Source organism: Epinephelus lanceolatus, chromosome 19 (genome assembly GCF_041903045.1).
Source record: "Epinephelus lanceolatus isolate andai-2023 chromosome 19, ASM4190304v1, whole genome shotgun sequence".
Classification (NCBI taxonomy): Eukaryota; Metazoa; Chordata; class Actinopteri; order Perciformes; family Serranidae; genus Epinephelus; species Epinephelus lanceolatus.
In genome coordinates this window covers 23,562,021-23,585,239 of record NC_135752.1, presented here as the reverse complement: position 1 = coordinate 23,585,239, position 23,219 = coordinate 23,562,021, and the positions used below count along the sequence as shown (strand labels likewise).

At 41.0% G+C, this 23,219-nt stretch overlaps 1 protein-coding gene across 8 annotated transcripts in view; it reads right to left on the bottom strand.

Moving 5' to 3' along the window:
• The window catches only part of rimbp2a (RIMS binding protein 2a), a 95,355-nt gene extending 72,953 nt beyond the window's left edge, over positions 1 to 22,402 (bottom strand). For 7 of the 8 annotated variants that reach the window (XM_033647261.2, XM_078161831.1, XM_078161833.1 and 4 more), the window contains exons 1-3: positions 22,128 to 22,402; positions 18,917 to 19,060; positions 5,121 to 5,252 (exon numbers count right to left, since the gene is read on the bottom strand). In XM_033647261.2, coding sequence (XP_033503152.2) covers positions 5,121 to 5,252; positions 18,917 to 19,054 — 270 coding nt within the window. In that variant the 5' untranslated portion in view covers positions 19,055 to 19,060; positions 22,128 to 22,402. Of the gene's footprint in view, positions 1 to 5,120; positions 5,253 to 15,945; positions 16,315 to 18,916; positions 19,061 to 22,127 lie in introns of those variants that run through there. The other variant, XM_078161838.1, reaches the window with a different exon arrangement.
• Positions 22,403 to 23,219: the final 817 nt, after the last annotated feature.

Below are 23,219 nucleotides of genomic sequence, written 5' to 3'. Positions count from 1 at the left end.
TTTCCACTGTGAAAAGTTGTGGATGGTACCAATGGAACTGTTCTGTATCGTTCCCATTTTTGCTCCCCCTCTGTTGGGGTACCTAGCACACAGATCTGGTACTAAAAGGTGGAGCTGTGAACACTGCAGTCTAATTGGTCAATAGAGGACAGTCACTCTGCTCAGGGCTGAGTTGTGGCTGGTTTCATGTAACCACTGTTCATACCGTGGAGAGTTTTATTAGTAAACTGTAACTATAAAAACAAAGGATATTTTGCTGCTACTTGCAGCAGCTGGAGTCGGAGACAAAAAAATAACTTAATTCACTGGGCCGACTGTTGGTGACTTTTAAGGTGGAACGTTAACTTGTAATGTTACTCATTGCATGAGTTGATGACATGAATCCATCAACAAGCCTTAAATTTCAGTGACAACTTTGACCATTACTTTAGTTTTTATATGACACGCACTTTCAGTAATGAGTGGATCTTCAAGCATTTATATATATTAATTTCAACCAGGTTATGTGAGCTGCATAAATTCTAATCCTCACTCGGAGGAAAAAAAAAAGGCATTGCTGAGGGTCGTTCCTGTGGGCTCTGGCAACACTAAACCCCCTGAGCTTGCCTGAGAAGAACTAAATGCACAAGCCCACTATTTTTAAATATCCCATGGAGAGAAAATGTTGGTGTGCAGCCTTGTTTGTGGACGATAAACGAGGTGCAGACTTCCATCTGTGTTACCAGTAATGAGGAAATATAGTGAGTGCTAGACGGAGCAGTGAGTGACAACAACCCCGCCCACATTTAAGGGTTCTGTTTGTGAAACACTAGGGTCTAGGTACCATGTCTGAAGGGTTACTTTTGGTTCCAAAGGTACCATACTCAAAGTATTTGGTGGACATGGGGCTTAAGGCAGCTGTCAATCATGTCAACTACTGCTCATGAATTGCGGTCAAAATGTCAACTTGACAGCGCTCATCAAATATGGATCAAGATTCCGCTACTGCACTGCCTTTTTCTCACCTCAAATGTTTTCAGAAACATATTCTAGTGTACTGTTTGGCTTTAAAATGACAAAGTTTGTGACCCAGCCAAGTTGAGCCAAAACAAAGCAACCACAGCAAACGTTCTCATTTTACAGCCAAACAATACACTAACATATGTTGCTGAAAATATTTGAGACAAGGAATAGACAACGTAGTAACAGAATCTTGATTCACATCAACGCTGCCTAGTTTGACAGTTTGACTACAGTTCACGAGCAGTGATTGACATGATTAACGACTGAGTTAGAGACATCTCGGCTCTGATTTCTTGCTTTACTTCAGCCGCGGTAGACTGCAGCAGATACCGTGAGAGGCACAAGGAGGGTGGGGGAACATGATTTTTTTCACAGATGATCCTTCTTGTGTCATACTGTGTGGATATAGTGACAGTTTTAGCAAATATGACAGAAAAATATTTTCATGTAGATTACCAACTTTAGCTTTAAAGAGCCTTAAAGGCATCCATTTAAAGCCATAACTAACTAACGGGCTAATCAGCCATCTGGTGTGTGTGTGTGTGTGTGTGTGTTATGTACTCGCACATCTCTTAATCTTATATCTTTAATCTAATGAGTGTTTTGTCTGAATCTGCTACAAGGCATCTTCTGACCAACACCTTTTAGATTTAGCCTGACTGTGAATTTAATAATCATCAAAACCTTTTATAAATTTAGATTATTTTGGCCATATTTCCTTCACCAAATAAAAAAATGGAGAGAAAGAAAATTCATACAGCATTTAAGTCAAAATTGATGGATGTGATACGTCTTTTCTATTCTTCCAATACGCTCAGTAAGTGTAAGCCCACAGTACAGTGTATCTGCATGAACAAACCCACTCTCATGACTGAGCTTCTCTGAGTCTAACTGATCCATGGCTGAGTCTGTCTCTGCATGAATGACCATGATGCAGTCTGTGATAGTGTAGCTGTCAGCAGTGACAGCAAAAAGACTGCCAGGCATCCAGCTGGACTTCCTCCAACAGTGTCTGGCCATATATGAAAAACACATGAACACGCACACGCATACATAATTACATAATATTATAGCGTTATGTTGCTGACTACTGCGCGTTAGCTACGGTGACAGACATGGTTTGTGCCAAGGATTTGGCTATGAAGATGGATACAAATCTCCCACTGGGCAGGTTGACATGAATTTTGCTGTTTGAACAAAAAGGTGGAAGAGGAAGAGGGAACAATGGTAAATATGCAATTATAAGTGGTTTATCAGCTCATACAATGAAGGGAGAGTGACCAGCTGTTCCTGGGTAGGTTTCACTGCCTTAATACTGTCTTAAATTCAAAACTATCCTCTTATCTTAACCAATTACATGACTGGTTGAAATATAATCATCTATTAATGTCAAGAAAACAGAATGTATGTATTTTCATTCCCCTAAAAAACCCATATCTATGTCTGACCCTATCCATTTTGCAAACACTAAACATCAAATAAACCTACAAATATCTTGGAGTATTCCTTGACTCGCATCTCACTTATCTGCACCACATTTAGAACCTAACAAAGAAGCTCAACCAGAAACTGTATGTCTATAAGAAGATAAAACCATATCTCACCCCTGCTGTTTCAGACAAATATCTACGTGCAGTTCTTCTCTCAATAATATCCTGCTGTCTCCCAGTTTGGTCCCTCACCACAAAGAAAAGCATTGAACCAACAGCAAACTATACAACAGAGCTTACAAGATCCATGACCATAACCTCCTCCTTTGGACTCATCACTGCATCGCACTCTCACATACTAACGCCCTGACTTTCGAAGCTACATAAATAATCAAGCCATTAAATCTTATTGTCAGATCCTAAACCACAACTCCAATCCTACACTCACCGCTCTACTTCAGAGTCATCACTATATAAATTAAATTATAAATTATAAATTATAAATTATGGTCAGAGATCATTTTGTCATACTTAAACTAAGATCTGGAACAGGATCCCATACTACATTAGAGCAATAACCTCTATCACACGTTTCAAACATGCATATAAACACTAGTGATGGAAGGACAGACCTGCAACCACTAATTTAAATCCCATATCCCCTTTTGCTCACTGGAATCAGGCCACTACTCTGCATTGTCTATGTAGCTGCCTACGTTTTGTTGTTTTGCCTCTATTGATTGTTTCTGTCTTTATTTTCTATTGCAATGTGATTTTGTTGCATAACAGGAACCTGCTGAAAACCATAAACGAGTCATGAAATAATAGTTCTTCCCTAATTCTTCATTAGTATTGTATCTTGTTTTTATATACAGAGGCAACATATGGGAGAATGTCACAAATCATTTTGGTTCTGGTCTACACCTGGTTTAGTTTTTCAAATATTAACCAAGTGGCGACCTACAGGGATGAAACAGGAAGAGGCAAAAACTGCAGTTCCTCAAATAGCCACTTGAAGCTGGCTCCAGAAGCCAGTCAATCCCTATAGACCCCCATGTTAAAATGCCTGACATTACAGTAGCTAATTATCTTATCTGCTTATCCAGGGGCAGCAGGCCAAGCAAAGCATTCCAGACGTCGCTCTCCCCAGCAACGCTTTCCAGCTCCTCCTGGGGGACCCCAAGGTGTTCCCAGGCCAGATGAGATATGTAATCTCTCCAGCGTGTTCTGGGTCTGCCCCGGGGCCTCCTACCAGTGGGATGTACCCCGAACACCTCCAACAGGAGGCACCCAGGAGGCATTCTAATCAGATGCCCGAACCACCTCAACTGACTCCTTCCGAGGCGAAGGAGCAGAGGCTCTACTCCGAGCTCCTTCGGGATGTCCAAGCTCCTCACCCTATCTCTAAGACCAGCCACCCCACGGAGGAAACTCATTTCGGCCACTTGTATCCGCGATCTCATTCTTTCAGTCACTACCCAGAGATCATGACCATAGGTGAGGGCTGGGATAGATCGACCAGTAAACTGAAAGGGGAGTACATTTTTATATAACTCATCCATTTACATTTTATTAAGGCTTAAAGTTAAGCATGATAAAGGATGTGGCCACTTTGAGTTACAGGCTGTCTGCACTCCACAGCTCCACAGGCTGTCTGTCCTCCACAGCCCGACCCACTCATCCACATACGGCCACCTCCAGCTCCAAAAATCCAAGATGGCAACAGCAAAATGCCAAACTCAAGGCTTCAAAAAGTGAGTCCACAAACCAATGGCTGATGTCACAGTGGCTACCACCATTGTTTCTATACAGTCTATGACGCAAACTCAATTATGCTTCTATACCACATCAGTGAGGGGAAGGCGACAGTGTACTCAATCACAAACCAAATGAGTGGTGTGACTATTAGTGGTGTGACTAAGTATTTTAGCCTGAGAGCTACACTGAGCTGAAACACAGTCAATAAACCGTTTGTAAATGCAGGCTGTGGTGTGCGGGTTTCGCTCTATTTTACCGAAACTAATTTCAAGCCATTGAGGCTTATAACTGAAGCAGCCATTATGTTATGTCAGTTCCTCTCTGCCAGTCTGTCCACACTCCTGCAAACGGGCATGTTGCCAAGACAACGGCTCACACACCTTGCCATCCGAGACCACCTGGGGGAGGCCTCCAAAGGACTAAATACACAAATGCATGCACCAACATACAATGCAAACACAAACACACATACACACACTCATGTACAATACACACCAAACCCTATGCCCCTCCCTATCTATTTTACAGCAAATTACACATGCCCATGTCTGCGTAACTTAGACCAATCAGAGGGAGTATATGTGCACAGGGCCATGCAAGTCACTCTGCTATACACAGCTGCGTCCTTGAAGAATAAAAGCTGCAACAGGGACTTGAATATAGCAACTCACTGACACTCTCTACATACATACATTATGTGCCATGATAATCACATCTTAGTTTCAATTCCAGAGGACAGCTATCAGTAAATATGTTTATTGTGTTCATTTGCAGGCAAAAAAAACCTGTCATCTAAAATAATGAGTGTGAACAGTTCCGATTGGCCTGGAAAGACAGATTGTGTGTGTGTGTGTGTGTGTGTGTGTGTGTGTGTGTGTGTGTAAGGAAAAAAAAGAGACAGAAGTGGAGTGGTGGAAGAGGAAGGTTTACCAGTTTCCTGCACTGCTGCTTATCTTGGCGAAGCGTGGCGACTTCAAGCTTCAGAGCTCGGTTTCTCTCCTCTAGCAATCGAAATCGAAGGGAGAGTCCCGTGGCCTGCTGGGATGAAGCTTCATATTTAGACTGCAAGACAAAAAAATAAAGATGAAAATTTGCAATTTGGACATTTCTGCTATTATTACTATCATTAGTCAACATGTTCATACTATAACATGTACAATCTAGCAAGACTTAATATACAGTAACAACATTAAAAGTCTACTGTGTTAACCATCAGAGTTGAGTTTAATGTATTAGCATGCTAACATTTGCTAATTAGCATTATACACAAAGTACAGCTGAATGTCATTAGTTTTGTAAGTATTGAGTTATAACCCAAATGCTGGACAAATTAAAAAAAAATTCTATTGGGCATTTTGCCTTTAATTCATTGTTCAGCTGAAGATGGACAGGAAAGTTAGGGGGGATAGGGGATGACATGTAACAAAGTGCCGCAGGTTGGTGTCGAACCTGGGCCGCTGCAAAGGACTCAGCCTATATGGGGGACACAGTCTACCAGGAGAGCTAGAGGTCACGCCACAAATTAAAATCTTGACGTGATGATGAACTACACAAATTCAGTGGATTACCAAAGTTATTACAATGGCAGATGCTATTAGTACCCATGGTGTCCGTAGCCAACAATGCTATTTGCACCTGTGGGTGTAAATAGCCAATGTGGCACCCGGATTTATGTATTCCCCAAGCATTCTCACTCCGACCTCGTCACATATTGATGTTTGGTCATGGACTTTCCACATGCACATACGACGTGCAAGGTACCCTGGGTGTGTTGGTTGTTGACGTTCTGGGATGCTGTGTCATGTTCTGCCAGTAACATGCATTGTATTCTGTCAAAATAAATTTCCTGTGAAAACGGAAGTGTAACATTTACATACAGTTTCTTTCAAAATAAACACACTAAGTCAGTACAACACCATGAATTTACATTTTTTTTGCCTTCGACAACAAAGGCACGTGGTTGGGTTTAGGGAAAAAGGACAGGGTTTGGCTTTAGAATCTTATGGGATGTGAACACCGCTCCCTCAGATGAAAGTCATTGTTTGTTAGACCCATCCCAACCAACAATGACTTTCACAGCCTTAACTTTCGTCCTTGTCCCACCGCGTTTCCCCCTGGTGCCACTGGGCTAAAGTATAACAGCAACCGGCCGCGCATCATGCCAATGTTAAAGGATGTTTTTCCTTGGGTTCTGACAACACAAGTCACTGCCCGAGCGCTGGATTTCAACAACTTCAGAGTAGGACAAGGCACGTATTCCTGGGCGCCCTGGCGACATTGAAATATGACATTACAACAAACGCATCTATTTAGCTATTCTGCTAATGTTTATGTACACAGTGTGCACTCAGCAGCTTAATACATCCTAAAACTGAAAATACGTCAAGCAAGTCAAAACACTTTGCTCACATGGGATTCAAACCTCAGTCCTGTGTGAAAGTCGTATGCTTAATCCATTCATTGACCATATCTTGCTCCCTCTTTGGACTGTGTCTCTTTTTCTACTACATCACCTGACTTTCAATCAGTACATTTGTGAGGTTTTGTTTTCCACTATAATCTCAGAGAATATCCGAGATTGATTTGTGCTAGCCCTAACAATAACAACTTTGCCCGAACCCTAACAGCCTCTGACCTCGATACATCAACGTCACGAGTACTAGCCAATCACAGCATACAGTGGGATCCATAACAATGTGTTGTAGGGATGGGCGTAAATGACTGAAAAGCTGCAGTGGGACTACATTTTCACCGAGGTGCGAACATAAACTCCCGATGGGAACATGACATTGTGTACCAAATTTCATGGCAATCCATTTCTATCCAACCCCTAAATGTGTACCTCAGGGAAAAAATTGCAGATTATTGAGGACACATTTTTTTACAGAAACCTGTCAAGTAACTGGAGCAATATTTCTTAGAAGAAATCAAAGCATTGACCTGCTGGGTGCACTAAAGTAAAAATCAGAGGATTACCGAAATCATCAGAAAACCTTCATCTGGGCAGCACTGATATCTGCACCAAATCACACAACAATCCATCCAATAGCTGTTCAGATAATTCTGTCTCAATCAAAGTGGTGGACCGTCCAACAGACAGTCAGTATAAAAATTATACATAAGGAAGAAACGAGCACTTGATTTATATAGGTTATGATAGAGGACATAGGGCTACTGTCAATCTTGCTTACAGTGATGTACTCAGGCTTTAGTTCCATCCCGTGGGGTCAGTCACAGGAAAAGGATTACCGGGCCTGAAAATGAAGCTGCTACTGCAACAGGTTTTGAGCCGCAGCAGGATTTGCCAGTCAGTGTTTTTCTCCTTAGAAGTTTTCTTGATGGGTTAGAATGGCCTTTGAAAGTGAATTTTTCACTCTGACGCTTGAACCCTCCATGGAAATGCACGGCATATCTGTAATGGGCAGGCTGGAGGCTTCTCTTGAGGTCTGTGAATAGTTTCCTGTATTGCTCAGTTAGTCTTCCTTCATGTCAGACATCTATTTGAACAATTTGATGGTACTTTGCTGAGTTTACAATTGTCTTGTTTCTGAAATAGCTGTCAATCTTGCACTTGTCAAATGTTCCAATCACTTTGAGGCCACCCGAGGGGCTGCAGATAGCAGAGGTAGGATGTGAGGATGCTCTTTGCTCTGGTTGTGTCAAAGGAAGGAACTCTTGCCTGAGAGTTAATCTCAAAATAGATTTGATGCCCGGCTCCAGTATATCTACTTTTAGAAATATAAATGTATGGAATGGGAACATTTTGGAGAGCTGCAATCTGAAATCCCAAATGGGTGTAGTGTTCCCATTTGCCTCCTGAAAAAGCACATTTAGCTGGCCCAGCCACTCCAATATCACCACAGCTATAACAGGAAAACATTACCACCCTCGACCAAAGAAATCTGTGCTGCATTACTCTGAAGCCTGTCCACTTTTCTCTTTATCTCTGCTCTCCAAAATTCAAATTACCTTTTCCAAGGTGAATGGAGGTGAAAATATCAGTCTGTTGTTCTCTTCAAGCACTTTTTCCTTGTAGTAACCCCTGAACAGACCAACCAACAGATGGTTCTGATATCAGTTTATATTACTCTGATTTATCAATTAGCATGCTAACAGAGCATTTGGTATCTTGTCAGGCACACAGAAGAACTAACACACACATAAATAACAACCAAATCCCCTGACTGCGAGCCAAACTATCATTCTCCTCGCAAAAAAATACAAAAAAAGTTGCAGGCAATATGTCAGTTAACACAGACAGCCAAAGCAACCAAAGCCAGTATGATGGACCTGCCAAGCAGACAGAAAGACAGCCAGATACACCTGCTAATACAGTAGACCTGCCAAGCAGACAAGCTTACAGATAGACCCACCAGTGTAATATGGTGGACCTTCCAAGAACAGACAGAGAGACAGATAGACCTGCCAACCAGTGCTGTGGGTTTTTCAAACAGACAGACAGACTAACACATTCAGTCAGCGAGATATTGGGCCATATGGACATCCATGTGAGAGCTGATTTATGAGTCATTTCCACCAGAAAACCACTGGTGCAAAAATTGAATGCGCTTTCAAAAAAAAATAGCAGGTTATCATTTTGGTGACCTGAAATATGTGGCTATTAAAAAAATCATGAAATGAATTATTGCATCTGGTTGACTGGGCTCTGGAGCACAATAACCGTACTCATCATCGCTCATCAATGCCAGATTGAGACATCTAACAGAGACATGATAAGTCAGTCAGTGCAGTCAACAGAGGACAGCAACCAGTCCCATGTCAGGGCAATTGTGGCATCCACTTTGGAGACATCATCCTTGTATCAAGGGAATCACCAAAGCCGCTCTGACAGGAGCTGCGTCAGGGTTGGGAATCATGACGCACTTGTGCACTATGAGGCCAAAGGAAATACTGACAACATCTCCTGGTAAATGTGAGCAGGGAGGGAAGGGATTCAAAGGGACAGAGTGAAAAAGTACAGAGCATTGACTGTATTATATGAGGCATAACAGCTCCCCAATAGCGAGGCCAAAATATCTTCATCGTCTGCTGGTGGGTGATTGCAGTATAGGTCATAAACCCTGCCCCCTCCATGTTAGTGGATGGGACATGGGCCAAACTAAAAAATTAAAGTACACGTCAAATAAATTTTTCCCAAAGATTCTTTTATTTTAGGTAGTTCTTATTATGCTGATGTATGTTCAAGTGTTTAATATCTAAAGAGTGTGGTTTTAAATATCTATTTGATGCTATGAAAATGAGGCGTAATGTAATGATCGACAGCTATGTGTGGCGATCATTGACAGTATTAAAAAAAATGGACGTAGCCACTGTGATGTCACTCATTGGTTTATGAAGTTGCATTTGAAGTGTTGAGTCTGGCATTTTGACTCCACCATCTTGGATTTTTGGAGCCAGAAGTGATGAGAGGTGACCATATTTGGATGAGAGAGGGTGGAGCTAACCCAAAAGCTAGTTGTTAGCTTGGTAGGCTAGCTAACCCTTACCCTAACCCAACCCCCAACCCCCAACCCCCTAACCATAACCCTAATCGAGCAAACAGTGCATTTACAGCTATGTTTAACTGTAGGGATGCTGCGATCCAACTTTTTCACTTTCGATCCGATACCGATACCACAGCCCTAGTACCGGTCCGATACTGATCTGATACCAACGTATTTTTCTATCTCTCTGTTCTGACCAATAGGTTTACTTTTTTTAGTACTTATGTTGTAATGTGGAATAATAGAAAAGGCTTGATCAAGTGCTATTACTCAAAATGAGAATAACATACTTCCCGAGATGAATAGTCCACAACAGTAGGTTATTATGACAAAACTTGAGCCATTTATTAGATATTTAAATTTTTAACATAAAATAGGCAGTAGCATTAAATAAAATATCATCTCTGTAGTGACTCTGAGACAAATTAGAAAAAACCAATATAAAAAAAATCAAACAAATTTAAAAGAAGGCTTTGTTTGACATCTGTTACATAAATAAAAAAGTCATAACTTCCAAAGTCAGTTATCTCTACTGCCAGTGGCAGCCTGGTGCTGCTGCTGTGTGTGAAACATAGAACTGCAGGGACCAAAGTTCACCAAACACAGACCCACTCTCCTCTCTTCTTCGTGTGTTACAATGAAGTGCTGGATGGAAAAGCTGGAGCGGATTTGTGGAATGGAGTGCTAGTATCACAGTGCTAGTATCGCACTTTTCCCCTGCAGTGCAATCCGATCTGAACCACGTTTTTTGGCTGGATCGCAGCATATTTTCGATCCGCAATCCGGATCGCAGCATCCCTAGTTAACTGTGATAATGTCAATGCTAATGCTAATTTTCGCCAGTGAAAAACAGGCTTAAAACCATTAAAACAAATGTGCTTTCTGGAAAAACTGAACATCCGACTCTTTAGAGGGTCTTTAGGTACAACAAAGGAATGAACAGGACTTTTTAGACAACAAAACTATTAAAATTAACTGTAATAAACTGAAAACATGCTGAAATAGCAACAGGTACAGCTACACCTATAGGCCTACTCTGTACAGCTGGGGTTACGCCATGGTTACGTTACCTAACCGGCACTGTCACTTTGGTAGCAGTCAGCACAGACTTGTCACTGAAGGGGCCACACCATTAATTATGCATAACTTTAAGCCTTAATAACATTTAAACTAGTGAGCTATATAAAAATTCAACCCCTATACAGTTGACATGAATGGGGAAGTTAGTTATAGACACAAAAAACATTTTTTGTACCAGGCTGTAAACATGTTTATTTCTGCTGTAAAGTTGGGCATTTCAACATAGAAGTCTATGGGGATTGACTCGCTTTTGAAGCAAACCTCAAAGGGGCCATTTAAAGAATCCCAGTTTTTGGCACTTCTGTGTTAGCTTCATTTTTCTGTCCCGGAGGTTGCCATTTGGTGTCAATCAGTGTGCTCATAATTGGTGGTGCTGCTCGCGATTGGGTCAGATAAGTGTATGGGCAAGAACTCGATAATGCCCACGGCTCCACTTCCCGATCTCTGGCTCCAAATTACGTCAGAGGCGCAAGCTGGCAGCGCCCATATACAAGAAATTTTGGCTTTCTTTTTTACAGTTGAATAAATTGAAGATGCGTTGTCCATCTTTATGTACAGTCATTGGTACAGAGAAACATTCTGGGCTATGCATCTGCTCCCAAAAGGTGTTTAGTCTCACACAATTTCTGGAGACCAGCCTTTCAGTTCAGTGTGGATGAACAAATGGCACACAGTCATTGTGCGACAGGACAGCTGTTATATGTATTTTCTGTTTTCCATAGTCTTTGTCATGTTTAGTAAGACATCCCACAACATTACACCACTGTGGATGAACGTTAGATAAGATACCAAAAAATACAGTGTGTGAAAAAGTAAGTTCAGAGATAGTATTCAGTAGTAGAGAAAGACTGCACACTAGGCAGAAAGAATAAGAGAGAGGACCATGCGGCAGTCACCTTGAGACTCTTAACATCAAACAAAGATTTTTCCTCTGTATGTGTTTAATATCAGGTTTTTCTCTTCCTCTTCATAGCCGTCACAGTGGGACAAACACACACAAACAAACTAAATAATAATAATAAAGTGCTTGTCTACATCAATATCTCATAAGTTGCTCTTATCCAAGCCAAGCACTGTAATAAAATGACTTGTTTCCTCTTTTATGTCTTTTAATCTTATTGAATGAAGCTAGTCCATCCCCAGGGGTCAGTCACAGGTTAGAGATCACTTAAGCTATAGATGAAGTTTTGACTGGAGGTAAGACGAGTCTGAGACACCACTTAGGTAATATCAAATGGACTTGCCGGCCATATGCTCTTATGGATCCTGACTTCTAAGCCCTATGAGTGCTCGCATGTAAAAAATGTTTAAGGTAATTTCTATACAACAGTATGCCACCTGTGTCCTACCTAAAGTTTCAGGCATACAGCGCTTAGAGGGCGCCTATGATAATGTTAACTTAACCATGTGTTGCTTAATCAATCTGATTATTCCAGGTTTGAAAAGGCAATGTAGTGTGTTTCAGTCATATTTAAATAAAAGTGTCATTTAGAAACATATTGACTTGACCATGATATTATCTGGCATCATCAAAGGGCCCCAAGGCTAAAAAATTTAAATTCTAACTTCACAATTGAGCTGTACTGCACCTTCAATAGATGGGTGTCATATAGCACCAAAACAGATTCCCCTATGACTGGGGTCAGCAACCTGTACTACCAGAAGAGCAATTTTTGGTCCAAAAAAATCAATTAAATCTGTCTGGAGCCACAAAATATATTTCAGCCTTACAATAAAGATAACACAGCCTTGTTAAATCTTAATTAACTTATCAACATTCCTAATAGGTCTAATCATTAATGTGTTTTTCCATAAGGTGGCTATTTCGCAGTAAGGTATTTAGTAGTATTTGGTACCTTGTAGGTAAAGTAAACAAATCTGTCTATGCACTATTAAATTCACTATTTTCCTCCAAGACTTTTCCTTTTCTGGATTAGGAATCCACAGCTAGCTTTGCCAAGGAGACTCAAGACAAGCCACCACTCTTGTTTCAGAGAAAAGGCGCCAGGCTGTAGACATAGCTATGACTCACATTTAATCTGACGAAATGGTAAAACATTTAATAAATTTGTTGTAGGCCTATAGGTTTTACATTTTTACAATTGGATAATGTAAAAAGGTCTGCACTGAGAGGGGATTGTGTAATCCCTTACAGGTCCAGCTCCTTCTGCTAATCAGGCTTTTCTCTCAGAGCTTTTAAACTATGGAACAATCTTCCACCTGAGATAAGAAACTGTAACACCTATCACGCCTTCAAACAAAGGCTCAAACCAAGCATTTCTAATCAACACACTACATTGCTCACCGTAACACTTTTGTTGTTATTTTTGGCTAACCTGCTGCTAATTAAGCAATATCACACGAGAGGGAGTGATGTCTTCGGCACTTGGTCTGCGGCCTCGTGCCTACGACCGAATCATAGCCATGACGATATCACAGTACAACATCACGAGCTCGAGTGTGATATTGCTTTTATACAACAGTTCAACAGTTAAATAAGCAAGGCTGATTAAGAAATGTTGAAAAATGAGGACAAAATAGATAATTTAAGCATTTTATTTGTCTTCCGCCAACAAAAATAGTTCCCTCAGGACTCCGCTGTCACCGTTGCTATGTAACGCAGACATGGTGCGCCAGGCACTTACTCTTTATACACATTTATCTGCAGGTTTCCATTAATTGTGCAGCCGGTGAAATAAGTCTCTGGTGACTGCATGGTGGACTGTCGCTTCACAGGCACAGCCGACTCTGCCTTCTGATCTGACAGTATGTTGCTTTTCTCCAAGTAATTGAGCTCCGCTGACGAAACACTGACAAACCTGGATGTGTGCTCAGATGGATTCAACTTCTCCTCTCCCTCATCTTCCTCTGATGACCATTCATAGTTCAATTCAAAACTTATTTTAGGAAATAAATCCATATTTTTGGCTGTTTGACAGTGGATGAATTAATTAGCCTACAACGCAACTGCTGACCTAACTGACACTAACCGTCAGTTTTGATTTGATTGTTGATTGCAATCAGCTGTGAGGCGGAGTGATACATACACAGTGAAATAACTGTGATGTTGTACTCCAATATCATCACGGTTTTACTGTCTCTCGACCAATCAGATTGCAGGGCCGGAACTAACTGTTGTATAACTTGCTTTATGTCCCTGCCCGTTGCCAGGCAGCCAACTCTGCATTGGTATGTATGCAATATCTATTTTATTAACAGCATAGCTAACCTTCTGTCGCATGGCTTGTGTGTTGGTGCATTTGATCATACATAATGACTATTCTGTTTTAGCTATGTTTACTTTCTATTGCTGCTCTGCGTGTCTGAATGTAATGCTCATCTGTGTGTTGGTGTTTCATGTTGCTTGCATGTCTGTTTGAGTTAACATGCTGTTTGTTGTTGTTGCTGTGTTACTGTAATGTACTGGTGCTCTGCTGTTGCTTGTTGCTTTGCATGGCATCTGTTCTACCTCCACAGTTTCTAATTGCTATAGTTAATGCTGTCTTTATGTCTTTATGCCATCTTTGTCCTGTGAATTTTATCCTTTTATTGGTTTCCAAACATCTTGCCAATGGACTACAGTTGAAAATTAGCCAGCTGGCTGACACTGGCACATTTACATAGATGTTGATTAATGTGCGTTGTCCTTATAAATGAGATAAATCTAAATCTAAGAATCACTTTATACCCACAACAATGATAAATGAAAATTAAAATGTCCAAAAATAACCGTGATTCATTTCCATGTAGCCTAATTTTTGGTCGAATCCACAGGGAGCCATTGGAGAGGGGCGAGCTGCAGGTTGCCTCCCTCTGCTCTGTGATCATGAGCTTAAGAACTGCTTTTGGATACTGTTCATCACCATTCATGTTTAGAGTGTACTGGTGAAGGTGATGTCTGTTCCTTGTAACATTTAATGACCTATTTAGTGCTCTTCACCTTGTTTAAGTTTGCTGGGTTGATCATTTGTGTTACTGTTGGTTTCAGTGACCTGAGGTCAAAAGTAGGTTCAACTCTGACTTTAAGTACACAGGGGCAGAACATTTTGCAAGTCACAATTCACTTAGAGGTTCATGGACACATTCCTGAAAAAACAACTGCTAAAATATTACAAAACAATTTTCTACACCACATCATTTATTCCTCTAAAAGCAGCATCTGTACAAACATATTTCTCGGTAGCAGGAAAAATAACGAGGAACTTAATTTCTGTGAACTGTCTGACCTGCACGACACTGTTGACAACGCCAGTGACTGGTATACACTGTTAATGGATTATCCATTTAAAACTGATGAAAAACTGGAGGCTGAGGTAACTGTTTATTAAGCAAAGCAGATGATGTGGGTAGCTATTAAGATGTTACAGCATATAATTATGTAATAGGGGCTTTTTAGTACTTTACACCGTGCACTGTTAGGCTTTCCTCCACTTTTTCAGGAAGTAACAGCTACAGATTTTAATTCAACATGACACCTAGAGATGCTACGTGTGTATTCATCCAATGGTTCACTTAATAAAACAGTCATTTCTTAAGATTTTTGTTGCATTTCTGCTTTGTTGGATGACTTATGGTGGAGGGACACAGCAGAATGGATTAGGAGAGCAGCATGTGGTGGCTGGCTTCGAACCAAGGGCATTGTGGTTAAGTGGCATGTGCTCTGCCAACCGACCCACCAGGATACCCCAAGGTAATCTTATTTTGACTAGGAGTGATTTAAATAGATTGCCACATCGCCATCTGGTGTGTGAGCAGAATACTTGCATTAGAGCTGCCTGATGCAGTCAGCCGTGGATGTACAGCTGTTGCCCTGCCATTAAACATATTTTCGGAAAGAGAAAATCAGTCTTTTCAAGCCTATCAGGCTACTCCTGCTCGGCATAAGCCTTGTCATGAATGTGTTTCACTTGGAGTGGGATGTAGACGAAATGTTGTAAATCTAGAGTCAACTACTCAGGAGAGAAATAATTCACTATCATCTGCAAACACTTAGTCGCTGCTCCTCATGAAGGAAATATATCTTATCTTGTGTTTCCCAGAATGTATTAAATCTCCGAGAATCACAGCAGCATCAAATCAAGTATCACACAGTCTAAAAAAAGGGGGACCGGGACAGTAATGTGTACAGACATGTATGTTTTTGCTGATACAGATAGTGACAATGTCCCTACCTTAAAGGCAGTACCCCCTTTGTCCCAGAATGACTCTCTTCCCTTTCCGTCACATCACAAGCTGGCAGTGAAGGCGGAGGTGACGCGTCCGTGCGTATGCACGTGTATGCCGGTACATGAGTGCCTGTGTGTCTGGTCTGCCTGGTCTGTGTGCCACTGTAACAGGCAGGAAACCTTACACAAATAAAAGCTACGGTAGCTTGGTACTGTCAGACACACAGACACTCCCTGAGTCCCACCCCTGAATGTGTTAACGCTTCCTCTCGCGCTTCCTGCTCCATCCTCCAGCCGCGATTTAAAAATACCCCCTCCCCTCTTTTTTGCTCTCTGTCTCGCTCACACACAGACATGTGCACGCCCCGTTCGACTGACCGAAAACAAACGTCACACATGCAAAAAAAAGACATGCGGGGTAGCTTTCATTTAAATGGACTGTGCAAATCTGTTGCATAGTGATGTGTAAACCATTACATCATAGATGAGCAGAGCAGATCATGGTCCAGCATCCCTGTCTCCTCCTCAGTATTTGCTTAGTATTACTATAAAAACTTTCCTTTAGCATCTAATCAGATCTTCACTGTCATGTTCATGGACAGAGCTCAGATAAAGCCACCCCTTTGCATCTCTTCACCTCCTCCTAATCCCTGATCAGAGGACTCAAATTGAATCAGTGCAGCGGTTTCAGTAAGGCTGCGTCAGCAGGAGTCACTCAATGTATTCTGTCGATAGACGTTTAACACTGGGACGGAGGCACAGGACAGAGGAGAGGACAGACAGAAAGAGACACTAAGTGTGTGTGAGTGAGAAGAGAAAGCAGAATGTACGCTCTGTTCCACTCTGTTGCCTAGCAACACTTGCTCACTGTCTGTTCCCGTCCTTACTGTAGATGCATTCTCTCATAGCGAATAGGTTTTCGGGCATGACATGGAGCCCTGTGAGACCAGGGTTCAGGAACAGATGGAAACTGGATTAGGCAGAAATATGCAGTGACCCCTTTAAATATGCAAATAGCTGAAGGCAATGTGTCATTTCATTACTTAAACAAGCTGCTACCTTTGGAGCGTGTCATGACTTCTTTTTTCAACTTGGTGGATTTTAACACTGAAATGTGTTTTCAGAAGTATGCTGTCCTCTCCTGGCCATATGGGATAAAAGTCATGGCAAAAAAACACATGGGAAGGTGTTATTGGTTTATTAACACCTGGTGACACATGATGACTCATGTCATGTCACTTGTTTTCCAGGAAGCTAACAAACTAGATTTTGCAACAGAAAAACAAAATGGGGATGTGTTGTTGAATGCGTGTATATTACAAAATAAAGAATTAACCAACATAAAAAACATATTTTACTTCAAAGACTGAGTGTTCTCCTTGTGCCATAGCAGTGCTTCTGTTTTTGTGTTTTTATCCCCATAAACAGTCGATAATAGTACGCCCATCACAATCTATCATGCTGGGCAGTGAATCTGACTCAGAAAACGCCAGTTGCCATCAAAGCTCCCAGAACTTTGTAGTATAGAAAGATTTAAAAACAACACAGCAGACAGGTGTGTGTTTGTCAGGGTCAGATGAGGTGAAAGATGATTGAAAACAACAGATTTGTGGTCAAAAACACAAAACTCTCGACTTCATAAATGTTAAGACACGGAGGAGCTGGAATGAGATTAAATAAAATTTGACAATAACAATAGCGATTGTGCTGGAGAACAAAAATAGATGTTGAGATCACATCATGATTTTGTTGGATTTGTCATAGCATGGTTTGGAAAAATTATTTTTCTGCATGTGTACTCTGCTTGATCTATTTTCAGATCAGGGTTAGGTGGGGACAATCTTAGTAAGGTGTTGTCCTGACACCAGGAGGTCACGTCCTCTGCTCACTTCTGGTAGGCCTTTTTGTTGTTATCTGTGATCAGGCCCACTACAGCTGTCAGCAAACCTGATGACTAATGTGTACAGGGAGTACAGCAGGGGGCTCAAAACGAAGCCCTGGGGAGCTCCGGTGTTAAATTTTAACTGGTAATTATTGCAATTAAGTGGCTGTTAAGTGGGAATTTGAACATTTTACTACATATGCAGGGCTAAATATTTGGTCAAAGTTTAAGCTGTCAAATAAAAAGGTACTTTATGGTTGATTAGCCTCTTTTTGTTTTGTTGTTTTGCATCTCATTATAATCATAATGCATCTTTTGGGGGTTTTGTGTTTTGTAGATGTTATGTGTCTCTTTGAGGTAATTTTGTGTCTTTTTTTGCTTGTTCTGTGTCTCTTCATATCATTTTGTGTCTCTTTGTGGTAGTTTTACCCCTTTTGTAGCTATTTTGTGCCTTTTTACACTTCCTTTGCATCTCTTTGCGCTCATTTGAATCTCTTCCTGGTCATTATGTGTTAATTTGAGTGATATTATGCAGGCGAAGGCCAGGGGGACCCTCTTACACTTTTGGCCCCTTGGCCTGTGCTCGATAGACCCCTTCAGTAGTCCTTACAAATTACTGCCATTGCATAGGCCTATTTTGGTGTTGTAAAAAGTGTATTGGAGAAGGTGGCTGACAAACTGCAACAGCAACTCCATCAACATAAAAATCATTATCTAACGTTAAGTCATAATGACGTGTAATGAAGATCGGTTGATTAGGTTGAGCAGATGTTCCTTTTTTTCTAAGGACAGTCCATAAATATGGTGTTTTTTCCCCAGATTCCCACCTCTAATGAGAGCTGAGGTCTGCTCTATGTTAGTAACAGGATACTTTTATCATGGCTTGCAGACAAGATTAGTATTCGAGGGCAAGTTTCTTCTCATGAAGTTTTATCACAGCAGTTTTATGTGGTAGCAATAGTATATTGCTATGCTATGTATGCACATGTATTGTCAGACCCATCAGCTCTGGGTTTGTCAATACATATGCAGATCTCTGTTTATAGAAATGACAGCAGTAGTAACACAGGCCTACAGTATGCTGTACCACAGTACCTTGGCCTTGGTGTGCAGGTGGTGATGGTGTATGTTTCTGGCAGCGATCATGGCCAGCTGTCTCTGGATCCACTGTAACTCCATCTGCGACTGCCTCAGCAGCTCCTCCACGTTAGCACCGGACGTGTGATCCCGCATTATCACCTGCAAAACCCACACAAGCAGAGATTACACATGCTGAAGCCACACTGCAAACCTCACACTCTCCTCACACTTACTGAAACAGACACACAAGCAAAATAAAAACATAACACTGAATGTGTACACAATAAAAGTACTGTAAGCAGATGTACCCACAGGAAAACATGCACACACCACACTTAGAATTCATATCGAGTACATCTGCATTTTGACAGGTAACCAAATGCCTTTTTTGAGTGCCTCTAGTGGAGATTTATACTTAAACTCCAATAAATGTCACCTCTGCAAAACTACTGAACATTTACTACTACTACTTTGTATCTAAAAATTTTTTAACCTAATTTTCTCTTCTATCGTGACTATCTTGTGCACTTTAATTTTGGAGGGCTGGCACCAAAACCAATATATGATAATCCATCAAGCAAGAAAAGCCTTAAAGGAGGAGTGTGTAGGATTTAGTGGCATCTCATGGTGAGGCCTCTTCCTCTCCAAAACAAATGGATAGTGTGATTAAAACTGGCAAAAACACTGAATAAAGCAGTTTCATGTTGTAAATCAGTGTTTTCCTGACACGGTTTGGCTCGTTGCGGAGGTGCTGCTAACAACATTGGCCTGTGTCAAAATGCGAATGGCCCTATCTCAAGCCATTGTTTGGTTTGTCTTTTTGTAGGCTACCGTAGAAACACGGTGGCGCAACATAATAGACTCTGTTGGTGCTTCTCAAAGTCATGGAAGGATCCTTGGGGGCCATACATATGCCGCGTTTTTTGTGCCCTCAAATTCATTGTTTTCAATGTAAAAGTGCGGCAGGCACACTCCAACACAGAGCAACGCCACAGTGATGATGTTGCGGCGCACACGCATTCCCAGGCACCTATTTTTCATGGTGCGCCCCGAGATAAACAGAGTTCAACTTTTGGAACGCACCAGTGTGCACCGCGTGTCAACCCTTCCTTCAAAGAATTGTCAAGGTCAAGGATGCATGTGTGCATGAATTACCCACAATTTTTTGTGCACAATTTGCACTGAGTTGAGTTTGAGTTGAAGGCAGGGCCTCTTCAGTGATGCACACATGGCTAGCCTGCTCCAGTGTGTTTTCACTGATGCTAGGAAGGAGTCTTGCCTCAGTAGGACCCAACTTGGACGGGAAGCATACTTGACTGTGAGAAGCACCATGTGAACGAGGACCTGCTCCTTATGTAGACAGAAACAGCTCATTCTAAGGTAATGAAAACACAACAATTCGTAGTTTTTAGTATATTATACAATAAAGAAAGTGCTCTTATTAAATTATATTCAATTTCTGCCAATATATCACCCAAAATCCTACAAACTGCACCTTTAATTTGCAAATCACCGTAATTTCAGTGGTCACAAAGGCAAAGTTGTGTTGAGAACATTTTTTCAGTAAGACTTGGATGTTTTATTTTACATTATCACTACAAATTTCTCCCACGCTAAGCTGACCTGAAACAAATGAATTTTAATACAGCAAAAACAACTGTGCAACTGCATAAGAACAACATAAACACATAGAAAATACATGGCATACTGAATCTAGCAAAGAGTTTCTTGGCACTTACTTTAAACTTCCTTCATCTTCTTTCATTAAAATCACATAACTAGTTTGCCACTGTTAGTGTACAATCAATCCCCTTCATCAGTGCATCTACTTGTATTTGTAAATGCTAAGTGATATGATTGATATGTACGTGTGTGTGTCCGTGTGTGTGTGTGTGTGTGTGTGTGTGTTCAGCAGAGAGAGAGAGAGGGAGAGCTCCACTTAGTTACATAAGAGAGGATTACTGTATCACAGCAACACAATAACGGGGGAGCGCGGAAAACACATCAGATTTTATCAGTCAGTGCTAAATCCCCATCTATGCTGTCCTGTTTGGTACCTTTACACACACACACACACACACACACACACACACAGGAATACCGTATTCATACTAACTACTATACAGAGACACATGCGAGGTTAAGAAGGTTAATGCCGCTTGTACCTCAGGAGATTTGACTTATCTGACTCCACTGTTGAATCATAATACTCAACCAGCTGATTTCAGTCATCTGTGTTCCATCTTTTAAAATACTGAATTTCTTTTGTAATAAAGAAAAACTACAGAACAAGATCACATTAGAAAAATGATGTGATACTCAAAGTGTTATTTTGGATGCTATCAACAACAAAGTGTCAATAACTAATAGACAAAGACAAAAAAATACAAGTGATTTGTGTTTGTTTTTTCTCAGAGGTGATCGAAAGCAAAAAGAAACTACAAGATTAATCAGCTCCCTCTCCTCCCGTCTCTCTCCAAGCCTCAGCCAACTGCTCAAACAGCTTCTCCTTGCTGACTCACCTTGGACAGCTTCTATTTCCTCGCCGGGGGAGTGGAGGAAGACAGACAAAACAAAAACAACAACACACGAAGCTCAGGGGTCCTGTAGATTTATGCACAAATGTCCCATCCTGCCAAGCCATCTATGGATATGGACCTGCCGTGGTAAGCATCTCTCTCTGAGATTTATCAAGAGGAGGGTGCTGTGTGTACGTCATTATCCAGGCCTGAACAGGGTTTTTTTGATTTGCTCTCTACCAATTAATCAATATATCAGGCCATTACTATGATTGATTTCATAATATTTAAAGTATTTTATCTTTCTCTGGAGAAGACAGCTTTATATTGGCCATTTTTTTAATTGTTGCACTTATTGAGCACATACCCAATTTAAAAAACAGATCATTTTAGATGTCAAAGGAGCAAACGGACTCCAGTTTTGGGGTGGATGCATTATTTTAAACAAAAGAAAAGCCTCCTACTACTAAATATTTTTTAAAGGCCTAAATAGTGACATGTCTAAAGCTTCTCTGCAGTGGCGAAGTTTCAGCAGTTGCAGAAAAACTTCCTTAAAAATTTCCTTAAAAAGGACTTTTAAGAAGTCTATGTGCAGATATGATGTGTCACCTTAAGGCTGCAAACCTTAAATGCCCAGCATGCATACAGTGATATATTTCTGGGTAAAATCATGTATACTGTCATGAATAACTTTGAAAGATCTTTACCCATCAAAGTGATGCTCGTTTGCATCTCTCATCCTCCTCACAGTGATCTTCTCTGCTGCTGGCTCCTCACCTTCCCAGTTTTGGCAGAGTCTGGTGCCATGTGTCTGCCTTGTAATCCTCAATAAGCCTTAAAAGAAAATAAAAAACACTCCAAAATTTAAAGGACAAACCAACATAGATGCTGTGTGTCACTGCACTACATACGCATGGCTTCAAATGCTCCTGTCTGCACGTACACGTCTTAAACTGCCTCTCCCTGATATGACTTGCTCTTTTCAAACCAGAAGTCAGTTATGATTCACATTTTTCTCTCACGGCGGTCTTGTACCCAGGGCTGCCTGCTGTGGGACCATATGGCACACTTAACGAAGGGATGAGGTATGAAGAGGAGACGGAAAAGAGCATTTAAGGCTAACCTCTCACCTGTATGCATGGTATGAGGAGAGCTGGCCTCATGGTGGCAGCTGTGAAGATGTTTCATAATGTTAGCATGAAGTTTAGCCTGCGCTACTTCCTGTAGAGTGACGCTTTTATTCCTAAAGCCTATTTTCATGTTGTATTTTACTCCTTATTTTAACTTGCACTATTTTACATTTAGATTCTCATTTTGTTGTAACTTGCCTAGTTGTTCATTTCTTTTTAAAAACATATTTGCTTAGCATAATTAGCATAGGATTGTTGAAGGGAGCTTGAGACATAAAGGTCCAGGTGTAGGATTTAGAGAGACATATTGGCAGCCATTGAATACAATATAATTAGTATTTTTTTCATTGATTTTAAGTCAACTAAAACTGAGATTCACTGTGTTTCTCTGACCTTAGAATAAGCCATCTACATCGAGAAGCGGGTTAGCGGCCCCTCTTCATAGATTTAATATTAGAGTGCTAACGGAGGTTAGCATCGCCCTGATCCCTCGTCCAAAGGCCAATGGGATTTTCCCATTGAATTTTGAATTACTGCAGAAAACAAGCTCTGTGGTAAACAAAACTTAATGATACTTACAGGTTTTGTTTAGCAAGATCATCTTCACAATTTTGAACACCACTTTCATGTTTTAAGTCTAAATAAAATGAAATCGTTAGCTAGGTAAAA